Source organism: Ixodes scapularis, unplaced genomic scaffold (assembly GCF_016920785.2).
Source record: "Ixodes scapularis isolate PalLabHiFi unplaced genomic scaffold, ASM1692078v2 PGA_scaffold1__304_contigs__length_218370807, whole genome shotgun sequence".
NCBI lineage: Eukaryota > Metazoa > Arthropoda > Arachnida > Ixodida > Ixodidae > Ixodes > Ixodes scapularis.
In genome coordinates, this window is record NW_024609846.1 from 199,678,905 (window position 1) to 199,700,647 (window position 21,743).

Consider the following 21,743-nt stretch of genomic DNA (forward strand, 5'->3'; position numbering starts at 1 on the left):
GAAATCGTCACCAGTCAGGAAATGACGTCATTTTAGCTCCTTTGACTCTACGTGCACCGTCTCCGGACTCGGTGCTTCGGAGCTTGACTCCGAAGCCCCGGAGTTACGTGCACCGGAAGTGACTTTTGGCCGTCCAGTGGAAGGAGTCAGTGACTCCTTGACTCCGGGGCCGCTACTGAACGCGCCCAATGGGAATCGGGAATCCCTTCGCTATTTCGTTATAACCGACTTCGGTTATAACAAAGTGCAAAAGGGAATGGGAAATCGTGATCGCTTTGGTGTAGCCGCTATTTCGTAATAACCAACTTAGTTATAACCGGTCTTCAGAGTATTTAGAGAAAGGACGCTCGACTTGAATATGGTCTAGTCGCGACGCAAAATGTTAATAAAAAAATTGGTAGTGGGCGTTTTGGGGCTAGAAATGTCACCCTTGTACGCAGTTTCAATTAGAAATTATGCGGGCCAGTGACGTCAATCTTTCTGCCCTCCGCTTGACAATATTTTGACAATATATATTTTTTTTATTTGGCAGGCTACTGCTACGTGGAGTTCAATGACCTCGAATCGCTGAAGGAGGCATTAGAATTCGATTCTGCGGTGAGTGCCATTTTTTTTCGCTCTTCCATAGACCTACCTGTGTGTACCTTTCAAAACCACCACCTTTGTGTTTCTTTGCTGCGGTGCCTTCGTCGCGTAACCGTTGCCCCACCATTGTTTTGTCCACTCTAAATATTTGGCATAATTTTTTTTTTTTTAGAGCCTCAAACCGAACATTTCCACGTTTGATTGGGGGGCCTTCGACAATGTAGGGGTGTCTGCATAGAAAATAATTACGGCAATGATTTATCGATAATAATAAAATATCTGTCATCGAACGCTTAGTTTCCTCCTAAATGTATCGCTAGCAATCCAGACCAACTGTTGAAGTCGGAGCTCGCCGTTATTCGATTCAGAAGTTACGAGTGATTCTCTGACGTTTTCGGCAAAAATTGGAGGCCCGACGAATGCACAAAGATAAATGGTGTTGGCTACCACTAACGGGCCTTATTTCCTCGTTGAAAGCTTCCGGAAAACTCTCGTAAAATTTTAATCGGATAACGGCAAGCCCTGAAAATTTTGCGTCTGGTCTGGATCGCTATCGCTACATTTGGGCCATAACTGAGCATTTGGTAATGCGTAGTTCATTTTTGTGGGGAAAACTAAACACAATTTTTTTTCCGTGGATGTGCACATTGTTTGTATGCATACAGTCAAACCTCGTTATATCGAACAGTGCAAGGACTGTGAAATAGTTTGATATGACCAAAAATTTTATATACAAAATCACCAAAAATGCGTCAAAGTGCAGCGCAATTTAATCACTAAAAAGCTAGCTGCGAAAATGACTGCTCTCACGAAGCGTTGACGTGAACTATTTATTCCAACGAAAAAAACTCCTGCGGCATAGACTGCTTCTTGGAGTTGGCCGCATGCCTTGTTACGGCCCGCTCCACAGTCTCCGAGTGATCCACAAGCGCCAGATTACTGTCGTCTATTGCGCTGCAGTAGCGGCGTTAAGGCGTCAAAGCGACTGCAGCTTCGCCGAAAGTCGACAGCAGAGCGAGGTCCTCGGCGTTCGAAGGGCCAGGTTCGGTAGCCACATCCTCTGGAGCCAGCTCATGGGTGACACATCGGCTAGTTTGGCCGTGGTCCCCACCTCTTCATCATCACTGACAAAAATCGTCGACGGTCATGGTTTCGGGTACAGCACCCACAAAACGTGAAAATGTGCTCCACGTTTCATTAAGCAAAAGGTTCTTCAAAATTGTCAAACACACCATCTTCCTCGGATGGTTCCTCGGCAACGACGACAAACCCAACGTGCTGAAAGCAGTGGGCGATCGTCGCCCACCACTTGCGGCAAAGTTTTCTGCTCGGCGGAGGAACGCAAAGTCCTTTTCTGTCCGTCGAAGCATCATCCCCTACACCGTTCACAAACCGCTTGTGTAGCGATCTTTCCACGCTTTCGAAGGCCGGTGTCCGAACACGGCGTGCACTGGAGTGCTTGCTTTGTTCAACCTTCGATTGGATGTCGCTTTTCGTCTTCAGCAGCGTGCTCAAAGTGCTTTGCGGTACGTTGTACGCTTTCACAATGCTGGATTTGTTTTCTCCTTTTCAACGCGGCGGACAATCTCGAGCTTCGTTGCAAATGTTAGCGACGTACGTTCCTTTACGTTTGTCGCCATCACTATGCCACATGCGGTTGACGCAGCGTCGGAGGAATGAAAACACGCGACTGCGGGAGCTGCGTAACAAGCGCACGAAAAGAGCGACCGAGCTGACCGAGCCCATGCGCCGTTGAGTCTGGGTGGCGCTCCCAGCACCATAGGGACGAAGCTGTACGTAGGTATGCGCTTGTAAAAGTAGCAAATGCCTGCTGCGCTGTCCTCCGATGTGTGGCGGGAAAGTCTGCAGCAGGGATGGCCAGTATTTCAAATACTTTGTGTATTTTGCATTTGTATTTAATTACAAATTGGGTATGTATTTGACGTGTGTATTTAAATATTAAAACGTGAGTATTTCAAATACAATTGTAATTAAATACAATTTTGTAGGCGAAAATACTTCCCTCAAATTTACTGTCAGTGTGAAGAGCAGGAAGAAAACTACGTTCTGCACCGAATGCAATGCCTCTTAATCAAGCACAAGCGTTTAGTGACTTTGAGATTACGGTGCTATTCCTGGGCAAGAATAGTGGCGAAATCGACGTTCACAGGCAGACTGGCTAAATAAGTGCCCGTGACAACTTGTGATGCTTTCCAGCCTGATTTCCCTCCATATTTTTGCCTGGAACATTCTAAATGCGCGGGTCGTCCAGATTTTCGTAACTGGTGCGAGTTGCAACAATAAAAAATTCTGTAGCTAGTGCTGCGCGTCTTGGTCGTCTTGGTTCTTTGTTGGTCTATACCAAAATGTAATCGACAAAAAAAGCTGCTTGAAGCTTCATACTTTTTTCACTTATTAGGTCCAAGCTGATTACATTTTTTTGTGATATTTCTATTACGTTAATAGAGCCTCGCACACTAACCCCCGAGTGTGCGATGCAAAATTAAAATGAGATACCCAGAAACCCGTTGCAGGTGCCCTGAAGTCGCTGACGCAAATTTTGAGGGATGTATTTGGAAAAGTATTTAGAAGAGACCAAATACATTTGGTTGTATTTGTATCTTGTACTTAAATGCTTTTTTGGAAATGTAATTAGATTTGTAATTAAATAATTTTTTGACGAAGTATTTTGTATTTGTATTGCAATACATATTTGCATGTATTTTGCCCATCCCTGGTCTGCAGCCTGTCTCCGGAGCAGACACGTTTCGGCGCTCCAACGTTTCATATACAGTATTAACTTTTAACTGACCGAGTTTGCTATAAAAAATGTAAAATTCACAATTGTTATGACAGTTCGACACCGGTTCGATATAAGCTGTAATTCTACATATCCGTGTTTGATATAACGAGGTTTGACTGTACCTGCCTATATTTTTACTTGAATAAACACTGAAAAGAAGAAAAAAAAAGTTTTTAGAGCGCAGCTCTTAGGGGCCCGTTCCCGGCTTGAGCGGCGTCGGCGTTACCAAGGTCACCCCAAGGTCACGTGACCCCCAAGGTCATCCCAAGGTCACAGCAAGGTCACGTGACCGTCCCAGGGTCACGTGACCCTCAAGGTCCTGTGACCCCCCCTGAAGTCACGTGACACCCCCCCCCCCCCCCCCCCCCCCCCCCCCCGAGGTCACGTGACCTCCCCGATGACGTCATCGTCACTGATGACGTCACCGGCATCCTCATCGTCATCATCACTGATGACGTCATCATTGACGTCACTGATTACCTCACCGGCATCCGCATCGTCATCATCGCTGATGACGTCATCAGTGACGTCACTGATGACGTCACCGGCATCGGCATCGTCATCATCACTGATGACGTCATCAGTGATGTCACTGATTACCTCACCGGCATCCGCATCGTCATCGTCATCATCGCTGATGATGTCATCAGTGACGTCACTGATGACGTCACCGGCATCCACATCGTCATCATCACGTATGACGTCATCAGTGACGTCACTGATGACATCACCGGCATCGTCATCGTCGTTGATGACGTCATCAAAGTCCGCATCGTCATCGTCACTGATGATGTCATCAGTGACGTCACTGATGACATCATCGGCATCGTCACGTGACCCCCAAGGTCACGTGACCCCCCCAGGTCACTTCACCCCCCCAGTACCCTCCCTCCCCTCCTCCTCCTCCTCAAGAGCTGCGCTCTAATTCGGTGTTACAGGGAGTTGTAAACGGCTTTCACTTTTTTTTAAACAGTCTGTTTGGGACGTGTTTTTTTGTCTCTCTGCATTTCGGGTGCGTGGAGGAGAGGTGCATCAGCTTGGCCATCACGTTCAGGTGGAGAGAGTGTATGACCATTCCGTGACGTTGTGGGTTTTGCGCTCAGAATTTAAAATAAATCTCTCACCGTCAACGTTCAAAAATAAATTTTTTTTCACGTAATATTTATTCTTTGACACGCGTGTTCCAGCCAGACTGTTTAAAAAAAACAACATATTTTTCTTTTCAGTGGTTCTTTAATCCCCTAAGCTCGATTCCTGTGTTTGCGTAAGATGCATTTCCTCGCTTTTATGTGCGGAATGATGCGGATACGGCAGTGTGTGCAGGTGCCTTTAGACACTGTAGTGCTGGGATGCGGGTGACATTTATGGTATGCCTGCTCGCCCGACTTTTTGTACCACATGGGTGCAGCATGCTTGGGATGGCACTGCCGCACGTCAGAATTGAAGTTTCCATTTGCGAGCATGTTTGCGGCAAGATTGTGCAAAACAAACAACATATAGTTGTTGATTAGTACTTCTCGCACTGGATTAGCCAGTTATTTAAAAAAAATTTGAATAGAGCGAGGTTTCCCTTTGAGTTTTAGTAATGGTCGGTGCCAGAGCCACGAAAAAAAAGAATGATTGTTACCAGTCGAGTTTTACCTGAAATTGCAGGAAAGGCTCCTCCAGAAATGTTAAAACAGTTTGCGACAAAGTGAAACAATCATATCTCAAGTTCAGGAAGCGGCATTTTGAAATCGTATGCATTGCCAATAGACGGATCTCGCCAGCCAGTTTCGTTACGCCACCGCCGCTGCAATGCGTCGAGGGAACATTGGTCTCTTCGCACGCGTGATAACCTCGCCGAGGGGCAGGGCCCGAGACCGCACAAGCCTTCTCGTGCACTGCCGCCTGCAAACTAAGAATTTACCCGCCGCAGCCGCTCCGCCGTAGGCAAGGACACCCACGAGGCAGTCGGGGTATGGGGGCGCATTATTTAAGGGCTCTAGTCCACCCTGTGTTGGGTTGGTGTCTGTGGAGACTGCAATGCTGGGAGCGGAAGGACCGTCCGAAGATGTGATAGGGGCTGAGAGGGAGGGATCTAACCAGTGATTTGTTTACTCACCCCCAAGAGGAGTAATGCTCAATGCCCCCCCACAAAAAAAAAAAAAAAAATATGTAGACACTTTTTTTAGTTTTAATATCTGGGGAAACCCCGGTATATGATGGACATTGGTTGCAGGACCTGCAGGGACGGTCACTAAGAGTGGACATTGCCGAGGGCCGCCGCAGCGACCGAGGGGGTGGCTTTGGCAACCGGCGAGGGGGCGGACCAGGAGGTGGGTTCCCAGTGTTTCCCGAAGAACTTTAGGAGCACTTTTTGAGACTGTCTTTTTTGGTGCAGACTCGGTCTGCATGCCCTAAGCATACTGGAAGATGCAAAAGTGTAATGGTTGCTTGGCGCTTTTCCTCGTTAAAAACTCGACCGAATGTTGCTCTTCCGATTGCAGGGGTGTGTCATGATGTTCGGTCGCTCCCTGTGAAGGAGAAACTGAAAGGTTTAGCAACCTTTTAGATAGGTAGCATTAATAGGGCCAGCCTCGAGGATCTTTTGCCCATGGCGCATAGCCTCGATGACTAAGGTGTCAGTGATGCTGTTACGCGTCGTCCCAAAGGCGCTCAATTGGGTAGTACAGTCAAACCCACTTATAACGATCCCACATGTAACGACCTTTCGGTTATAACGACCAACTTTCAGAAAATATACAAATTCAAGGCCCTACCCATTAAAATTGGTCCAGATAAAACGACCGTTTTTCAAAGCATCATACTGTTACAACGAACACAAAGTCCGCTCTCGGAAGGAAAAACGTTGCACGAAGAACACGAACATCGGCGTTTGTGCGTTTTTCAAGCTCTTGCCAATTCGTGTTCATAAGACGAGCGACGCCTTCAGCCAATAGAAGGGGCGACGACTCGGCGACGTCTTTGTGCGAATCGGCTTGGTGGTCAGGCGTGTGGTACGCAATAAATCCTAATTGTTTTGATCTGTAAATGATTTCTCTTTCGAAGCTAGACAGATTCGCCGGTACTGGAAACAATAGTTGTGAAGTAGAGTTCCCATGCCCGTCGTCCGCCGCCATCACTTAGTGCGCTTCGTCCAGCCGTTGACATGAAACTCCGCAATGCGACGCCATGTTGAGAATTGCGCAGAGAATGCACCGAGTACTTCCAGTATTCTGTGAAACGCTTTTTCCAGTCAACGTATTAGCAGCCAAAAAATTGGGTATCATATTTTTTCTCTTTTTAATATTGAGTGCGTGCCTTCGATGATGACCCACGACTTATATCTGGTGTGTGTGTCTAAACCGTAGAGAGCGGCACATGACGACAACAAAGAGAGGGAGCGCGACCCAAACCGGCCAGTTCTCTATCGGCGGTTTTCGGGCGGAAAGAATAAATTTCAAGCCGCAAATTGTGATAAGTAGTTAGGCTCTCATATGTCACATACAAATAAAACTTAGGCGAGCACAAATCCGCTTTCAGTGTCCCTTTAAGGCTGAACATAGTCTAGTTTTGCCATTTCATGTTGCAATGGTAGTGCAATTGAGAGTATGTTCCTAATGAATCTTCTCTTGTTCTTACATTCACACTTTATGGGTTCATGGTTGTTTCGACAATTTTTGGACCTCCGCCGCAATTGTAAAGGTATGTTTATGGAGGCTCGAGAAGTGAGTAACCTCCGTAAACAGGTTTTCATAATTTTCCATGCTCATCACCGGGGGAAGTCTTGTCTGTTAGTATGCTGGTTTTTCTTCCTGGAAAGCATGCTCTGCCAGGGCGCCCAGCCAGCGAAGTTGCCGTAGCTCTCCACACTTGCAGACTTTGACCGGGGCGGTGGCCGAGGCGGCGGTCCGAGGGACGGAGGTCGCTACGGAGGAGACCGTGGAAGCGGCGGAGGCGGCTTCCGAGGCGGTTTCTCGGACCGCGGAGGCGACCGGGACTTCGACAGGTCAAGGTCGGACGGCCAGCAGCAATGGCAAGTGGCCCCTTGCTTTCTTCTGGAGAGGCGACCGGCTCGGTGCCGCGAGCCGCGTCGATTGGAGAACTGTCATCAGTCCTCCAGATGATGATTGTGAAGTGTCCGTCCTTGTGCTAACTGAGCACCGAGGAGCGTGATGGGTCAGTAAGTAGCTGCACATGCTTGCCCTCTCTCTAGAAAAGATTAGGTGACTAGGATAAAGCCAACTCTTCGCAAACCAGGAATCTGTGAGTCAGCAAATCTACCGTTGCGGAATGCGAAAACCCAGAGCCGCTCGAAAGCACATAGATGCAACCAAGCTCTATTAGAACAATCTCGCCAGTCATCTTGACTGTGCTGCCGGTGGCGCAATGTATCGGAGAAACTTCAGTCTTTTTGCACGTGCGACAATTTTGCCGGAGCTCTGCACTTGCAGAGAAGGCACAAACCATCTCAGGCTGCCTGCCTCCTGTGAACTGGCTTCATGCATGCGCCGAACGCCTGGCGAGATCAGTCTTTTGACGCAAAGGTGGTTACTGTGGTTGCTTAAAGGCGGACGTGGGCCTAAATTTAAAATTTTTACAGTGCAGCTGTTATGCACTATGATCTGGGAAAAAATGCGTCTGCGGATGTTGACACAAAACTCTCCATTGATCTTGGCAAGTATGAAAAATAAAAATAAAAAGGGGGCAACCAGCGTGAGTCAGCCTTCCTTGGCATTAGTAGATAGTGAGGTCCTGATCCCTTGTTACCATCTCTAGGCATCGTCCTTGAGTTCGTCCTAGAAGTCGTCTGAGGGGTTGTCCTAGAGGTCATCCTAGACGTCTTTCTCGAGGTCGTCTTAGAAATCGTGCATGAGGTCGTCCTAGACAACGTCCTCGAGGTCGTCCTAGAAGTCGTCCTTGAGGTCGTCCTAGACATTGTCCTTGAGGTCGTTCTAGACGACGTCCTCTAGGCATGTCCTTGAGGTCGTCCTAGACGTCGTCCTCTAGGCATCGTCCTAGACGTTGTAAAGATAACAGCTGGGTTCATCTCTTACCATGGGGAGCATTTGCAATTCAGTGGTGGATGCCTCTCGCGAAGATTGGCCGCAGGCGAAAAAGCGGAAACTTTTGCGGACGATCAACATTTTCGGCACCTCCTCGCAGCTCATATTGTCACGGGTGGTGACCAATAAACAAGAAATGAACAGGAAGAAATAAACGTTTAATGTGGCGAACTTGTGCCAAAATAAAAGGGTACAAAAGATAATAACAGAGCGTCGTTGGCGTCGAGGTCGGCGTAGCAGCAGAGTCGAACGCTGGGGCGAAACTGACTCCGGCTTGCCACGCGGAGCTGCTTTTTTACACGCGTTGGCTTCTGGAGCATTCGACGTAGAAGGTTCGATGCGTAGAACATTTTGAACTCGAATCAGCTAGACGGTTCTCGAACTCACCAGAACATCTCATTACAGTGTCAACAAAATGCGTAGCCGCGGCCAGGAATCGAACCCTGGCCCTTCGCGTGGGAGGCAAGCGCAATAACCGTTAGGCTACGGCCGCGCTGCCTATTTGGCGCGCGGCATTACTCCCCCCTTAAAAAAGTGCATCGCCCCGATGCAACACAAAACAAAACAAAGCAGATAAAAAGAACGGCAAACTAAAGAGTTATTTGAAACACATAAGCTCCAACGTCCTATCGAGCGTAGTACGGCTTCAGGCGCACGACGTGGACGACTTCAGGTCGTGGTGGGCGGCGTGATGATGTTCTTGTTCCGTCGGGCATCACCTGGTAGTTCAGCTCGCCGAGGCGACGAAGTACCTTGTATGGTCCAAAGTACCGTTTCAGCAGTTTCTCACTGAGGCCGCGGCGACGGATGGGCGTCCACACCCACACCCTGTCTCCGGGCTGGAAGTGAACGTCCCTGCGACGAAGGTTGTAGCGGCCCGCGTCGACGCGTTGTTGGTCTTGAATCATGAGTTGGGCGAGCTGGCGGACTTCTTCGGCGCGTTGAGCAACCACCTGGGCGTCGTCGCTCTGATTGTCAGATAGCTCATGGGGCAGCATTGCGTCCAGCATGGTCGTTACCTTCCGACCATGTACCAGCTGGAAAGGGGTGAATCCAGTGGTCTCCTGAGCCGCCGTATTGTAGGCGAACATGACGTAGGGCAGCACCTCGTCTCACGTCTTGTGCTCAACGTCGACGTACATAGAGATCATGTCGGCGATTGTCTTGTTCAGTCTCTCCTTCAGCCCGTCGGTCTGCGGGTGGTACGCAGTTGTATGACGGTGGCTGGTGTGACTGAGTCGGAGGATTTCTTGGGTCAGCTGTGCCATGAACGATGATCCGCGATCAGTAATCAAAACTTCTGGAGCGCCGTGCCGGAGGACGATGGACTCGACGAAAAACTTGGCGACTTCAACAGCCGTGCCTGCTGGAAGGGCTTTCGTCTCGGCGTACCGTATGAGGTAATCGGCGGCGACGATAATCCAGCGGTTTCCCGACGTTGATGGCGGGAAAGGGCCAAGTAAATCCATTCCGATCTGCTGGAACGGCATAGACGGGGGAGAAATCAAATGCAGAAGTCCTGACGGCTTCGTCGGCGGTTTCTTGCGTCGCTGACACTCGTGGCATGATCGAATGTATAGGTGAACGGTCTTCGGTAGCCTCGGTTAGTAGTTTTTTTCTCGAATCCTGGCGAGCGTCCTGCTGTAGCCAAGGTGTCCAGCCGTTGGGTCATCATGGCATCCTTGGAATATTTCATCTCGAAGGCTGGCAGGAACAACCAACAGCCATGCTGTGTTGTTGTTGACGAAGTTCTCCTTGTACAGCACCCCTTGCCGCATGGAAAATGTATGCAGGATTCTTAAGAAAGCACGGGGAACCAAACTCGCTTGTCCCTCTAAGTGCTCGATGAGCGCTCGCAGTTCAGGGTCGTCTCGTTGGAGTGTTGCCATGTCGCTGACGTCCAAAGCGCCGAGGAAGCACTCACCGTCGTCGTCTTCGATACAGGCAGGTCTGGCCTCGACAGGAGCTCTTGACAGGCAGTCGGCGTCATTGTGCTTCCGGCCGGACTTGTACACAACGGTCATGTCGAACTCCTGCAGTCGTAGGCTCCACCGGGCAAGGCGTCCGGAGGGATCTTTCAGATTCGCAAGCCAGCAGAGCGAGTGGTGGTTTGTGACCACGCGAAAAGGACTTTCATACAGATATGGGCGAAACTTTGTTATTGCCCAGACGACAGCAAAGCACTCCTTTTCAGTTGTTGAGTAGTTCCTCTCCGCCTTAGACAGCATTCGACTCGCGTATGCGATGACTCGCCCTGCCCCGTCCTGCCTTTGAACTAGCACCGCGCCAAGTCCGGTGTTACTGGCGTCCGTGTGGATCTCTGTATCAGCGAACTGGTCGAAATGGCCAAGAATCGGGGGCGTCTGGAGTCTTCGTTTCAGCCCATCGAATGACCGCTGGTGTTCGTCTGTCCATTCAAACTTTACGGCGTCCTTCGTGAGGTGCATCAGCGGTGCGGATAGCTTGGCGAAGTCCCGAACAAATCGTCTGTAGTAGGCACAAAGACCGAGGAATCTTCTCACAGCCTTCTTGTCAGACGGCGGCGTAAATGCAGCTACGGCGCGAGTCTTCTCGGGGTCCGGGAGAACACCTATGTTGCGCACTACGTGGCCAAGGAACTTAAGTTCACCATAGGCGAATCGACACTTTGTTGGCTTGAGTGACAGGCCGGCGGTCTTGATGGCTTGAAGCACGGCTCGAAGTCGTTTCAGGTGCTCGTCGAAATCTTGTGAAAATACCACAACGTCGTCGAGGTAGACGAGGCAGCCCTGCCATTTCAGACCTGCCAGCACGGTGTCCATGACACGCTGGAAGGTGGCTGGCGCTGTACAAAGCCCGAACGGCGTCACTTTGAATTCGTACAGTCCGTCGGGAGTGACGAAGGCAGTTTTCTCCCGGTCGCGTTCGTCGACTTCAATCTGCCAGTAGCCACTCTTCAGATCCACCAACGAAAAATATCAGGAGTGGCGCAGTCGGTCTAACGTATCGTCGATGCGGGGGAGCGGATAGATGTCCTTCTTCGTCACAGCGTTTAGTCGGCGATAGTCCACGCAGAACCGCAGGGTTCCATCCTTCTTCTTTACAAGGACGACTGGGGACGCCCATGGACTTCTTGAGGGTTGAATGATGTCGTCGTCGAGCATTTCTTGGACTTGATCCTGAATCACCTTCCTTTCCTTTAAGGAGACTCGACATGGCGACTGATGGACAGGGAGCGCGTCGTCGTCGGTAATAACGCGATGTTTCGCCATTGGTGTTTGGCAAACTTTCGACGACGTGGCAAAACAGTCATTGTATTCGGCGAGGAGATCAACCAGTTGCCGGCGCTTAGGAGCTGGGGGCTCGGGGTTGATGTCGATAGGTGGCGGCGGCGTGCTGTTCTGTTGTGACGAGGTTTCTTCGGAGACTGCGGTGACCACGGCTGGCGCCTGAAACTCCTCAATGTGACCCACAGTGGTACCCTTCGTTAGGTGCTGCGGCTCCTCTCGGACATTTATCACAAGAACAGTTGTACGTCCTTCTTGGAGATCCGTTACGCCTCGTGCGACGCCAATTCCTTTCTCAAGGAACAGTTGGACGCTGCCTTCCAGAAGAGCTTCATCGTGCATGGCTGAGTCGGTTATGACGGTGACGAAAACACTCGACCGCGGCGGTAAGTTCACATGGTCGGCGATAACTCGGATCGCGGTTGACGTCGTGTTGGTCTCCACCGGCGGTAAAAAAGGCTTTCGCAGCGTCAGCTGATTTGCCCCGAGGTCAATGACGGCGCCATACTCGCAGAGAAAGTCCATTCCGAGGATAACGTCCCTCGAACAGTCTTGCATAACGACGAACTTCACAGGGCACGTCTCACCGTGGATCTCGACGCGAGCAGTGCATCTCCCGACTGGTGTGATGAGGTGCCCTCCGGCGGTTCGTATTTGTGGTCCATCCCACAGCGTGGTGACTTTTCGAAGGCGGCGGGAGAGTCTCCCACTCAAGACCGAGTAGTCTGCTCCGGTGTCCACGAGTGCTGATGTGTCGTGGCCGTCAATGACGACGTTTAGGTTATTGGACACCGCTGCAGGGGCGTCGTTTCGGTCTCTGGTAGCGTTCGAGTGGGGGCCCTCCGACGTTCGTGGAGGATCTTGGCGTCGGTCGTCTTCGGCAACTCCACCTCCAGGGGTTGCCGCGCCTAGTTTCCCCGGCGTGGAGCGAGGGGGGACAGGCTTTCACGTCGGGGTCGGTGCATCGGCGAAGCTGGACGTCGTGGCGAAGGCGACCGGAACTCTCGGCGGGACGCAGGCTTGGTGGGACTGAGGTCGTCGCAGGTACTCGTCGATTTCCCAAGGCCGTTCACCATAACGGGGTCGCGGGTCGTTCGGGTGGAACCCGCGCAGCCCGAGTCGACGGTATGGGCACCGGCGGTAGGTGTGGTCTGCTTCCCCGCAGTGGAAGCACAGGGGGCGTCGGTCGGGCGTTCGCCACACATCGGTCTTCCGGGGTGCACGGGGCTCCTGACTGGCGTGCTGGAGCTGGTCGTCGTGGCGTGGGTCGTGCTGCGGCGCAGGAGAGTGACGTCGAGGCAGCGCAACATAGGCTCGAGGAGGAGGCAATGGCCGTCGGGCCACTGCGGCGTAAGTCAACGTGGGCTCCTCGGTGGCTGCCACGGCGACGGGAGCCTCTGGTTGGATGGCTCTCTGAACTTCTTCCCGCACAACCTCGGCGATGGAGAGCGTCGCTGGTCGGTTTGCAGCTGGCAGCAACCGGCGGATTTCCTCCCGGACGACCTCCCGGATGATTTCGCGGATGTCCGTACCAGGAGCGTTTTCGCCGCTAAGGAGAGCGGTTGCAGTGACGCTTGGATGCCGCTGGTAGTGGGAAGCGCGCGCTTGGAGGGCGCGCTCGATGTTTGATGCCTCGGTGACGAAGGCGTCGACGGTTGTCGGCGGGTTGCGGACGAGGTCTATGAAAATGTCGTCTCTCACCCCGCGCATGAGAATTCATAGTTTCTTCTCTTCGGTAGCCCGAGGGTCGGCGCGGGCACTCAGGTGCAGAACGTCCTCTACGAAGCCGGTGACGCTCTCGTTGGGGCCCTGGGTTCTGGTTCGCAGTAGGTCCTCTGCTCTCTCTCGGTGGTGGTGGTTGCTGAACGTAGCCTTGAGATCGGTCTTGAAAATGTCCCACGACGTCAAAGAGGACTCATGATTCTCGTACCAGTGCTTGGCGGTACCCTCAAGCGAAAAATAGACGTTATGCAGGCGCTGCTCGTCGGTCCAGCAATTGTGGCGGGCAACGCGTTCATACTGGTCAATCCAGTCTTCGACGTCTTCGTATTGCTCGCCGTGGAATGGAGCAGCCGTGCGCGGTGCGATAAACGACAGCTGGAGCGGCCGGGGTCCCCGACTGGTTGGCCTTCGTCGTCGTCCTGGTTTGCCTGGTCATGGGTGGCAATGGTCCTGATTCCGGGGGTAGGCCAAGGTTCCGGCGACTTAATCGGATCTCGGTCTGGTCTTCGTTGGGTTCTTGGGGGCTTGTGTTCGGACTTGCACTGCGGGAACTCGGAGGGGAGCGCTGTACGGGCATGCGGTTACCCCGCACCTCCACCAAAATGTCACGGGTGGTGACCAATAAACAAGAAATGAACAGGAAGAAATAAACGTTTATTGTGGCGAACTTGTGCCAAAATAAAAGGGTACAAAAGATAATAACAGAGCGTCGCGGGCGTCGAGGTTGGCGTAGCAGCAGAGTCGAACGCTGGGGCGAAACTGACTCCGGCTTGCCTCGCGGAGCCGCTTTTGTACACGCGTTGGCTTCTGGAGCATTCGACGTAGAAGGTTCAACGCGTAGAACATTCTAAACTCGAATCAGCTAGACAGTTCTCGAACTCACCAGAACATCTCATTACAGTGTCAACAAAATGCGTAGCCGCGGCCAGGATTCGAACCCTGGCCCTTCGCGTGGGAGGCAAGCGCGATAACCGTTAGGCTAAGGCTGCGCTGCCTACTTGGCGCGCGGCAATATTACGAATGCGGTCCATAAACTCCGTGACCCCGATGGAGCAGTTGGAGGTCTTTTTTCTTGTTTTTGCACGGTGTTGTGCTTCGGCATGTTGTCGGCGGGTGCGCAACGATCCCATTGTCTCGTTTCCAAGCGTCGTGGCAAGCCGGGGCACGTATCGTCCACCAAAGGACGGCAAGACTAAAGTCGAGATACTACAGCACAAACTTGACAGAGACGCTTCCAACACGGAAATAGGGAAGAATTAAGACGTCTCAAAGAGCACTCTTTCAACAAAAGCATAGAGAACGGGGAGTCCACCTTCGCTGGATATGAAAAGCAGCGAATTCAGCCTTCCGTGCAAAGGCTGCGGACTTCGGCACATCCCCAGCTTGAAGGCGCTCTCGCCGTGTGCATTTGACTGGTCCGTAGCAGAAACCTTCCACGTAATTGCAGCCAGGGTGAGGGAGTCTGCAGGCCACATGGCTATTGAAGAATTCTTGGCATTGGAAAGGTGCCTGTCATGCTTTAAGGAGCGCCACAAGCTTACTTTCAAGACCGTTTGCGGCGAGGAGGCAGACGTCGACAGATTCGGATGCGAAGAGTGACTTTCTGGGGAGCTGAAGGATCACCTTGACTTCTACTTGCTCAATGACGCATCCAACACGGACGAGACGACTCGCTACTACAAATTGCTCCCCAACAAAACAATCACTTTTCAAGACGACGACTGTGCCGGCGGGGAAAAGAGCAAGGTGTGAAGACCCCGTCGGTTACGCTGCCAACAAAAAGTCACGGATGGTGACCATGAACTCTTTTTCAGACCGGGTTCATGCACTAGATATAAAATTTGCTACGAAAGGCCGCTTTTTTTGTAAACAGCTGCTTGGCGCACTGCGATGTCCGAGGCCTACTTGCAATTCTATCGGCATTCCTGCCAAAGAACACGATGGCTGTGCAGGTGTCATTCGGAACCTGAAGACCTTGTACCGAGGGCACATCGTGGAGAGGATGCTTTTGTGTCTAAACAGCGAGAAGACGTAGGCCATCGATCTTCTCGGCACAATTCGCATTCTCGCCACAGCGTGGAACTTCATCAAGTCGGAGACCATTGCCAATAGTTTTTGGAAATGCGACTTTGGCAAACCTGCGGCCGGAGGAGAGGTGGAAAAGGTGACGCACATTTTGTGTGGCGATGCCTGCCTACCTGACGGCATCAGCTGTGTACTTCGGGACGGTGTAACTTTCGAGGGTTATAGGGAGTTGGACCTTGGCGTAGAGACCTGTGGCATAATAGCTAACGCGGAGATCATTCGTACTGCGTGCCCTGTACAGGCCACGTGTGAGGACCCTTCCTTCGGCCCTCAGCAGCGAAGATACTGATGCCAGTGAAGGGGGAATTCCCCCAGCTAATGCAACCGAAGTAGCGTCAGCGCTGGACACAACCGCACACTACTTCTCTTGCCAGAAGAATGTGGAGGCCGCATTGCAGCTAGTCTCCAAGGTCCAAGCAGTGTTCGTTGAGTTTCGGCAGAAGAAATGCGTGGCAGACGTGCATCACCGATTACTTTCGTGCATAATGTGCCCTGTTCTACTAGTAAATAAATGTTTCAAAACTTGTCACTCACGTGTTAGATCAGTGCAGATGTTCTGCCTATCGCAGCAGTGTACATAAGTGGTCCCATTCAATGAGCTTCCTTTAAGTCAAACTCCATTGAATTCAAACACATTTTCAAATCCCTTCAACTTCGAGTTATTAAGATTCGGGTGTACTCACCCACTTCACAAATCCTTACGGCGACGTTTGGAAACTCGGGCGTCTGACTTCATAGGAGCTGTTCTCACATGGGTGGAAGGTGACCGTGGATGATCCGAAATCCGTCAGATGGACGGCTTTCTGAAGCTTTACTCCCACTGTCTTTCTGGTCTGCGCTTCAAAACGCGGCGAAAAGCGTAAGGGCTCATGCATGGCGAAGCAAGGATTGCAGAGACGCGGAGTGCACACCACACTATGAAAGCGGTCAACTTGCCTTGGAAAAAAAGGGGTAAAACTAATACAAAAATAATTTTTCTATTTTTTTTTTAATAGGGGGGGTGGGGTTTTAGAAGAGTTCTGCCCATGCACACAACTATATGGTATTTACGTCGTAAGATTTAGTTTAAGTAAGGCCGAATTGCAAAACATGCTTCTATTTCGGCACATAATCCTGAAATAGAAGCATCCGATAGAAGTACATTGCAGTACAGTAACACCTCGTTATAACAAAGTTGAAGGAGCGGTCGTAATTATTTCGTTATAACCATCAGTTTGTTATAGCCAATGTCCATTTCTTCCCACTATTAGCAAGCAAGGGGAATTATGATTGCTTTGTTATATCCATTAGTTTGTTATGTCCCGTTTTGTTATAACGAGGTTTTACTGTATTCGAAATGAGCCTTGCAACCTAAATATTGCGGAAAACACTTTCGGGGAAGTCGTTTTCTGTGGTATTCTATCCAAAAACCTTGAAAAGAAACAATATTTCTTTCTTTTAGTTCGTTTTTTTTGTTTTGTTTTTGCTTTTGTTTAAGGACATACCGTATTTTCCGGGCTATAGTCCGCGGACTATACATGTTTAAAAGTTGAAATTTCTGGCTGTGCGGACTATCTACGCGTGCGGACTATACAGGAATAATGTTTTTCAATATCGTTGATTATGACAAGACGGGACAGATTTTGTGAATAAAAGAGTATGTTATTGATAATTTATGTATATTATAGGCTATGAGAAGAATTTCGTGTCGACTAAGCACCAGGTGCGGACTATGCACTGGGTGCGGACTATGCAGCGGGTGCGGACTATCTAAGCAAAAACTTTCATTTTTGACCCCAAATTTGCCTCTGCGGATGGACTATAGTCCGGAAAATACGGTACTTGCTGATTTGGGCTTGACCCTCAGTAGGATTTACACAATGCCTGTTGGTGCTCTTGTTTTGTGTGATAGGAGTGCACTTGTTTCGTGTAAGAGGAAAGAACAAAAGGTACTAATTGCGCCGGACGGTGGGTGTTACGCCGGGTGCGAGGATGGTCCTGAGGTGCCGCTCCCTCTGCAGGGGTGGCGGACCACCGGGAGGCTTTTCTTCGAGAGGCCCCCCAGGAGGAGGAGGAGGACCCCCAAGGGACAGGCGGCCCCCCGACACAGAAGAATTCCGGGAGGCTTCGTCAGGTGCGTGGGCCGGACGGCGCAAGGGCCGCAGTGGTCTAACATGTTCTGCGTACCGTGCATCACCGGAGCCTTTTTGAAGCATGCTTTTAAGTGCGCGCCCGAGTGATATCGTGACCGCTAAGCGTGCGCTTAAAAGCATGCTGCAAAGGCTTCGGTAGTGCAGAACACTGTAACGGTTTGCTAAGAGTCCCTATCGTTATGAAATCACCACACCGATGTGGCCGTGTCAACGGAGTGTAGGTCTGATCTCCGAAAATGGCACATGCATAGGTCCCATTGTGAGAGTATTCATCAGAACTCTGACCAAGGACGAAACGATGCCTCGATGCATTGTTTTGTCATTTACTTCTTCTTTTTTTTTGCACGGTGGCATTGAGCATGACCGCGTGTATTCGAAATACCACACACACGGCGTTAAAGCGCGGATACCGTAAAGTCTCGTATTAACGCCCGCCCCCGAGCAATCACACATTCCGTTTTTTTTTTTTTTAAATCACATCTGCGGTATTGGCATTTTCTTTTTGTCTGATTTTTGTACGCGATATCGGTTCCCGTGACACCTGAGTTTATAGCGGCTGTGTTCTTGCGTCTATATCGCACTGTGAAGTGCGAATGCACTGCATCCGCATTCTGCTGTCATACCCCTGACAGGGGACTTCATAGCGAATTCCCGCATACTTATTTACACACGCGAGTTTGCCGTGTCTGCGATATGTATCAGCAATGAAAAGACAGTGAGTGCGCAGGCGAGCTGGTGATAGAATCATGATGTTTAAAACCCGAGACTGTAGTGAGGGAACTTTGGAAACTTTGAAGAGTTCCCGTTTCACGTAGCTTGTAGTGCCCCCCGACATCCACTCACCCATCCACCTACCCACCAGTTGTTCACTGGTAAAGAAAAACGCGGTAACTAAAGCAATTACATTTCTACACTGTTAATAAAGGTACATGCTATTCGGTACGACCCAAAGAACAAAGTTATCTATGTTATCTTCCGGCATAGAGACAAAATGCACGCGCATTTTCCCATAGGAATATGCAGGAGCACCACAAAAGTAGACTGGTTGCTGTCTGCTTCAATTTGCGTCCCAGAAGTAGCACAGACACTAGCGCCAGTTGAGCCTCAAGCATATATTATAATAACTTTATGGGGCCGACACTTCACTCTAGCGAAAAGCGAGGAAAAATATAGTTGCCTGGTTTCGTAGAGAAAATTCAGTATTAAGCCTTTTGCACCATGAACATTTTGCATCTTTATCAAAATACAATGCACAAGGTGCATTGTATTTTGCAAACTATGCAAACTAGGTATAATGATAATGTTTGTAATCTTCATTGGTCCAGGAAAAAACATAAAGTGCAAGGGCAGAGTGTGCATGGTTTTTATTGCCGTGAGGTCAGTAGACTGTTTTGTAATCTAGAACTAGATAGTCAACTGATACCTATTAAGAAATATAGCGCCCAAAAAAGAATTTTTTCAAAAAGCACTTTGGTGCACGTTTAGAAAGGCACTGAATTTCCCCAAAACGTCTTCTCCGGAAAAGAAAAAAAATTTCCAACTTTTTGGTGCAATATTTCTGCCGTGAACAGATGACTTACTAGGTGGAGGAACGCTCCGCCCATGCCTCACCGTGAGCCTTGCCCATTAGTTCTCTATTGGCTCGTCTGGTCGGCCAAACACTGGAGCTTCTCCCCGTCGCCATGGTGCCCGCAACACGTGGCCGACTGGTGTGTTTACAACGGCCCGAAAAAAGTCCCTCGATTCGACGGCGTCGAAATTTCGCACCGGCCCCGTTGCCGTAGCTTGTACGACAAGCTGGTGCCGTCAGACAGCGTGACACCAGTTGGTTGCCATTTTGGGAGCAGCACGGTCGTAGGACATGCGTCGCAGGCAGGGGAAACTGGCGTCTCGACCATCTCCCCCTCTCTCGTGCAGAGGAGGCCTCGATGCGCCCCCGGCTGAAGCTGCTGCCGCGCACGGTGCCGAGGCCCGTGTGTGAGGTGGCGGAGACGGCCAGCCGCTCGGCCATCTTCGGCGGCGCCAAGCCCCGGGACGAGAAAGTCTACGAGAAGACCCGCAAGACCTCCGAAGGTGAAGCCCCTTCCCTGGCCAACGCCCATTCCGAATCCCCGCCCCTCTTGCGCCCCGCCACGGGCGCGGGGGCACTGCCCGCCTCCGCTTCTGCTGCTGCGGCCACCAAGCGCGAACACTGAGACTTTCTCTCCTCCTCCCGCTCCTCCCCTCTCTTCGTCTTCTGTCCACTCTCTCTCTCTCTCTCTCTTTCTCTCATTTAAACAAAATTGCTTTGGCCTGCTGCGGAACTAATTCGTTTCTTGCGCCGACGTCCGGTGTGCCCTCGTCGTTTTCTTTTGTGTCTGTGTGTGCGTGCATTGCTCTGTCTCGTGGACTACAGGAGGCCTTGCGGATGTTCTTTGCTGGTGTTGTTGGGACTGGGACGCGTTTTTTTTTTTTCACGCTCTGTGTCGGTTTGGCTTGTGGATCTGTCTCGTTTCGGGCCTCCCTTTTTTTCTCAAGTTTGTGGGATGGGCAAAGTGATCGGATTTATGTTTAAATACGGTCTGGCGGGATATTTTCCCCCGCTGAAGTTCGAAATCATTTTGACGTAAGAAGTCTTTTTGTCTCTGGGGAATGGTCTTACACTTCAATGTATTGATTTTTTTTCCTCTAAAATTAGCTATAGTAAAATCACGTAAGGGCACCCTTTCCCGAGAGATTGCCCATCTTGTGTTCACGGCTAAATATCCGCAACATAAAAAGTTAGAAAAGTCATGATTCACAGGTTTTCATTAGACATCTGTCGATGTCCGACGGGAATCACATCAACTGCGCGATCTGCGGTAACGGTGCGTGCGTCAAGGGGTTCGCAGTTGGTTCCTGCCATCTGTGCGCGCAATAGGGGTTCTCATGGTACGTGAGTTTAGCCAATTTCTGCCTGTTCATCGCACCGTGAAACACAGATCTGCTGCATCCGCACTCTGCTGTGTTCTTTCCCATGACACGGGTGTTCGTACCAAATTGCCGTGTGTTTATCGCTTTGCGAAACGCTAATTCGCAGTGTTTGCGATCCGCAGTATCATTTCCTTTGTCACTCGGTTTGTTGCGGGTGCCCCTTGCGTTTATCATTAATTTTTGATAAAGCTTTGCTGTCTCATCTCCAAAATAACCCACATCATGTCTTCTCTTCGTTTCGGGTGGGCGCCCTTACGGTATTTTACAATAGTCTGAATTTCAGCTTTCTTTGCGACATTTTTTTAAATAATCGTGCCTCTAAGAGCGAATGCGTTCGGCACCTGTGGTTTTCCTCGCGAGTGCCTGATTGTCAAACGAGCAGCGCAGCTCACCTTTGCACGGCCGACATATTGAAGGAAGCTCGTTCCCTGGGGCGATAAATAATCTCTGAGGACCGCTGGCAGAGGACAATTGTGCCAGTGTGTTTTTGTATGGAAACTGTTTGGAAGCTCCCTCCGATCTGGTCCTGGCTGTCCGTACGGCCCCTTCTGCCTCCTCCTTTCACGACACGTGTTCTGTTCTTGTTCTGTGGGAAGTGTGCTGCGAGGGCTGTGCCCCGAGCAGGGTCTCGAGAGAGGCGACATTGTTAACGCCCGTGCGTTCTCTTGCAGGCGACGAAGCAGCGCCGTAAGGCTCGTACGTTTTCTTGCAGGCGATGCCGACTAAGCAACACTTCTAGAATTCAGCATGTTGTGTTAAAAATATACAGACTAACTCTGTCATTTGTGTGGATTGACAATTTTGTACTCCGGCATTAAGTAATAAAGAAGTCATTGAGGAGGAGACTGCGATCCTCTGAGTGCTTTGCCCTGTTCTCGTCTTGAGAATCTTTGGAGGACTGTCGGGTTGCATTACTGCGATTGAATTACTCTCAAAGAACGGCTAAACGACCCAAGCCATTGTGCTGTTGATGCCTTTCGTGACTGAAGAGGCGTCCCAGTCTGCAGTGCTGGCAACCTTACACTGACCAAAAACTTATGTTGTGTCGTTGAAATCATTATTTATATTTTACCTTGAGAATGGTATTCAGCATTACCGGGGGCTCTTAAGCTATATTGAATTTTCTGCAGGTACTTCGAGATATTCTTTT

General features: G+C 50.4%; 1 protein-coding gene across 1 annotated transcript in view; it reads left to right on the forward strand.

Annotated features, from left to right (window-relative positions):
- LOC115318826 (eukaryotic translation initiation factor 4H) overlaps positions 1–21,436 on the forward strand; it is a 30,253-nt gene extending 8,817 nt beyond the window's left edge. The window contains exons 4-9 of the mRNA XM_029978535.4: positions 533–597; positions 5,610–5,706; positions 7,250–7,406; positions 17,510–17,622; positions 19,559–19,714; positions 21,265–21,436. Of these exons, the coding sequence (XP_029834395.2) occupies positions 533–597; positions 5,610–5,706; positions 7,250–7,406; positions 17,510–17,622; positions 19,559–19,714; positions 21,265–21,284 (608 nt within the window). The 3' untranslated portion in view covers positions 21,285–21,436. The remainder of the gene's footprint in view (positions 1–532; positions 598–5,609; positions 5,707–7,249; positions 7,407–17,509; positions 17,623–19,558; positions 19,715–21,264) is intronic.
- Positions 21,437–21,743: the final 307 nt, after the last annotated feature.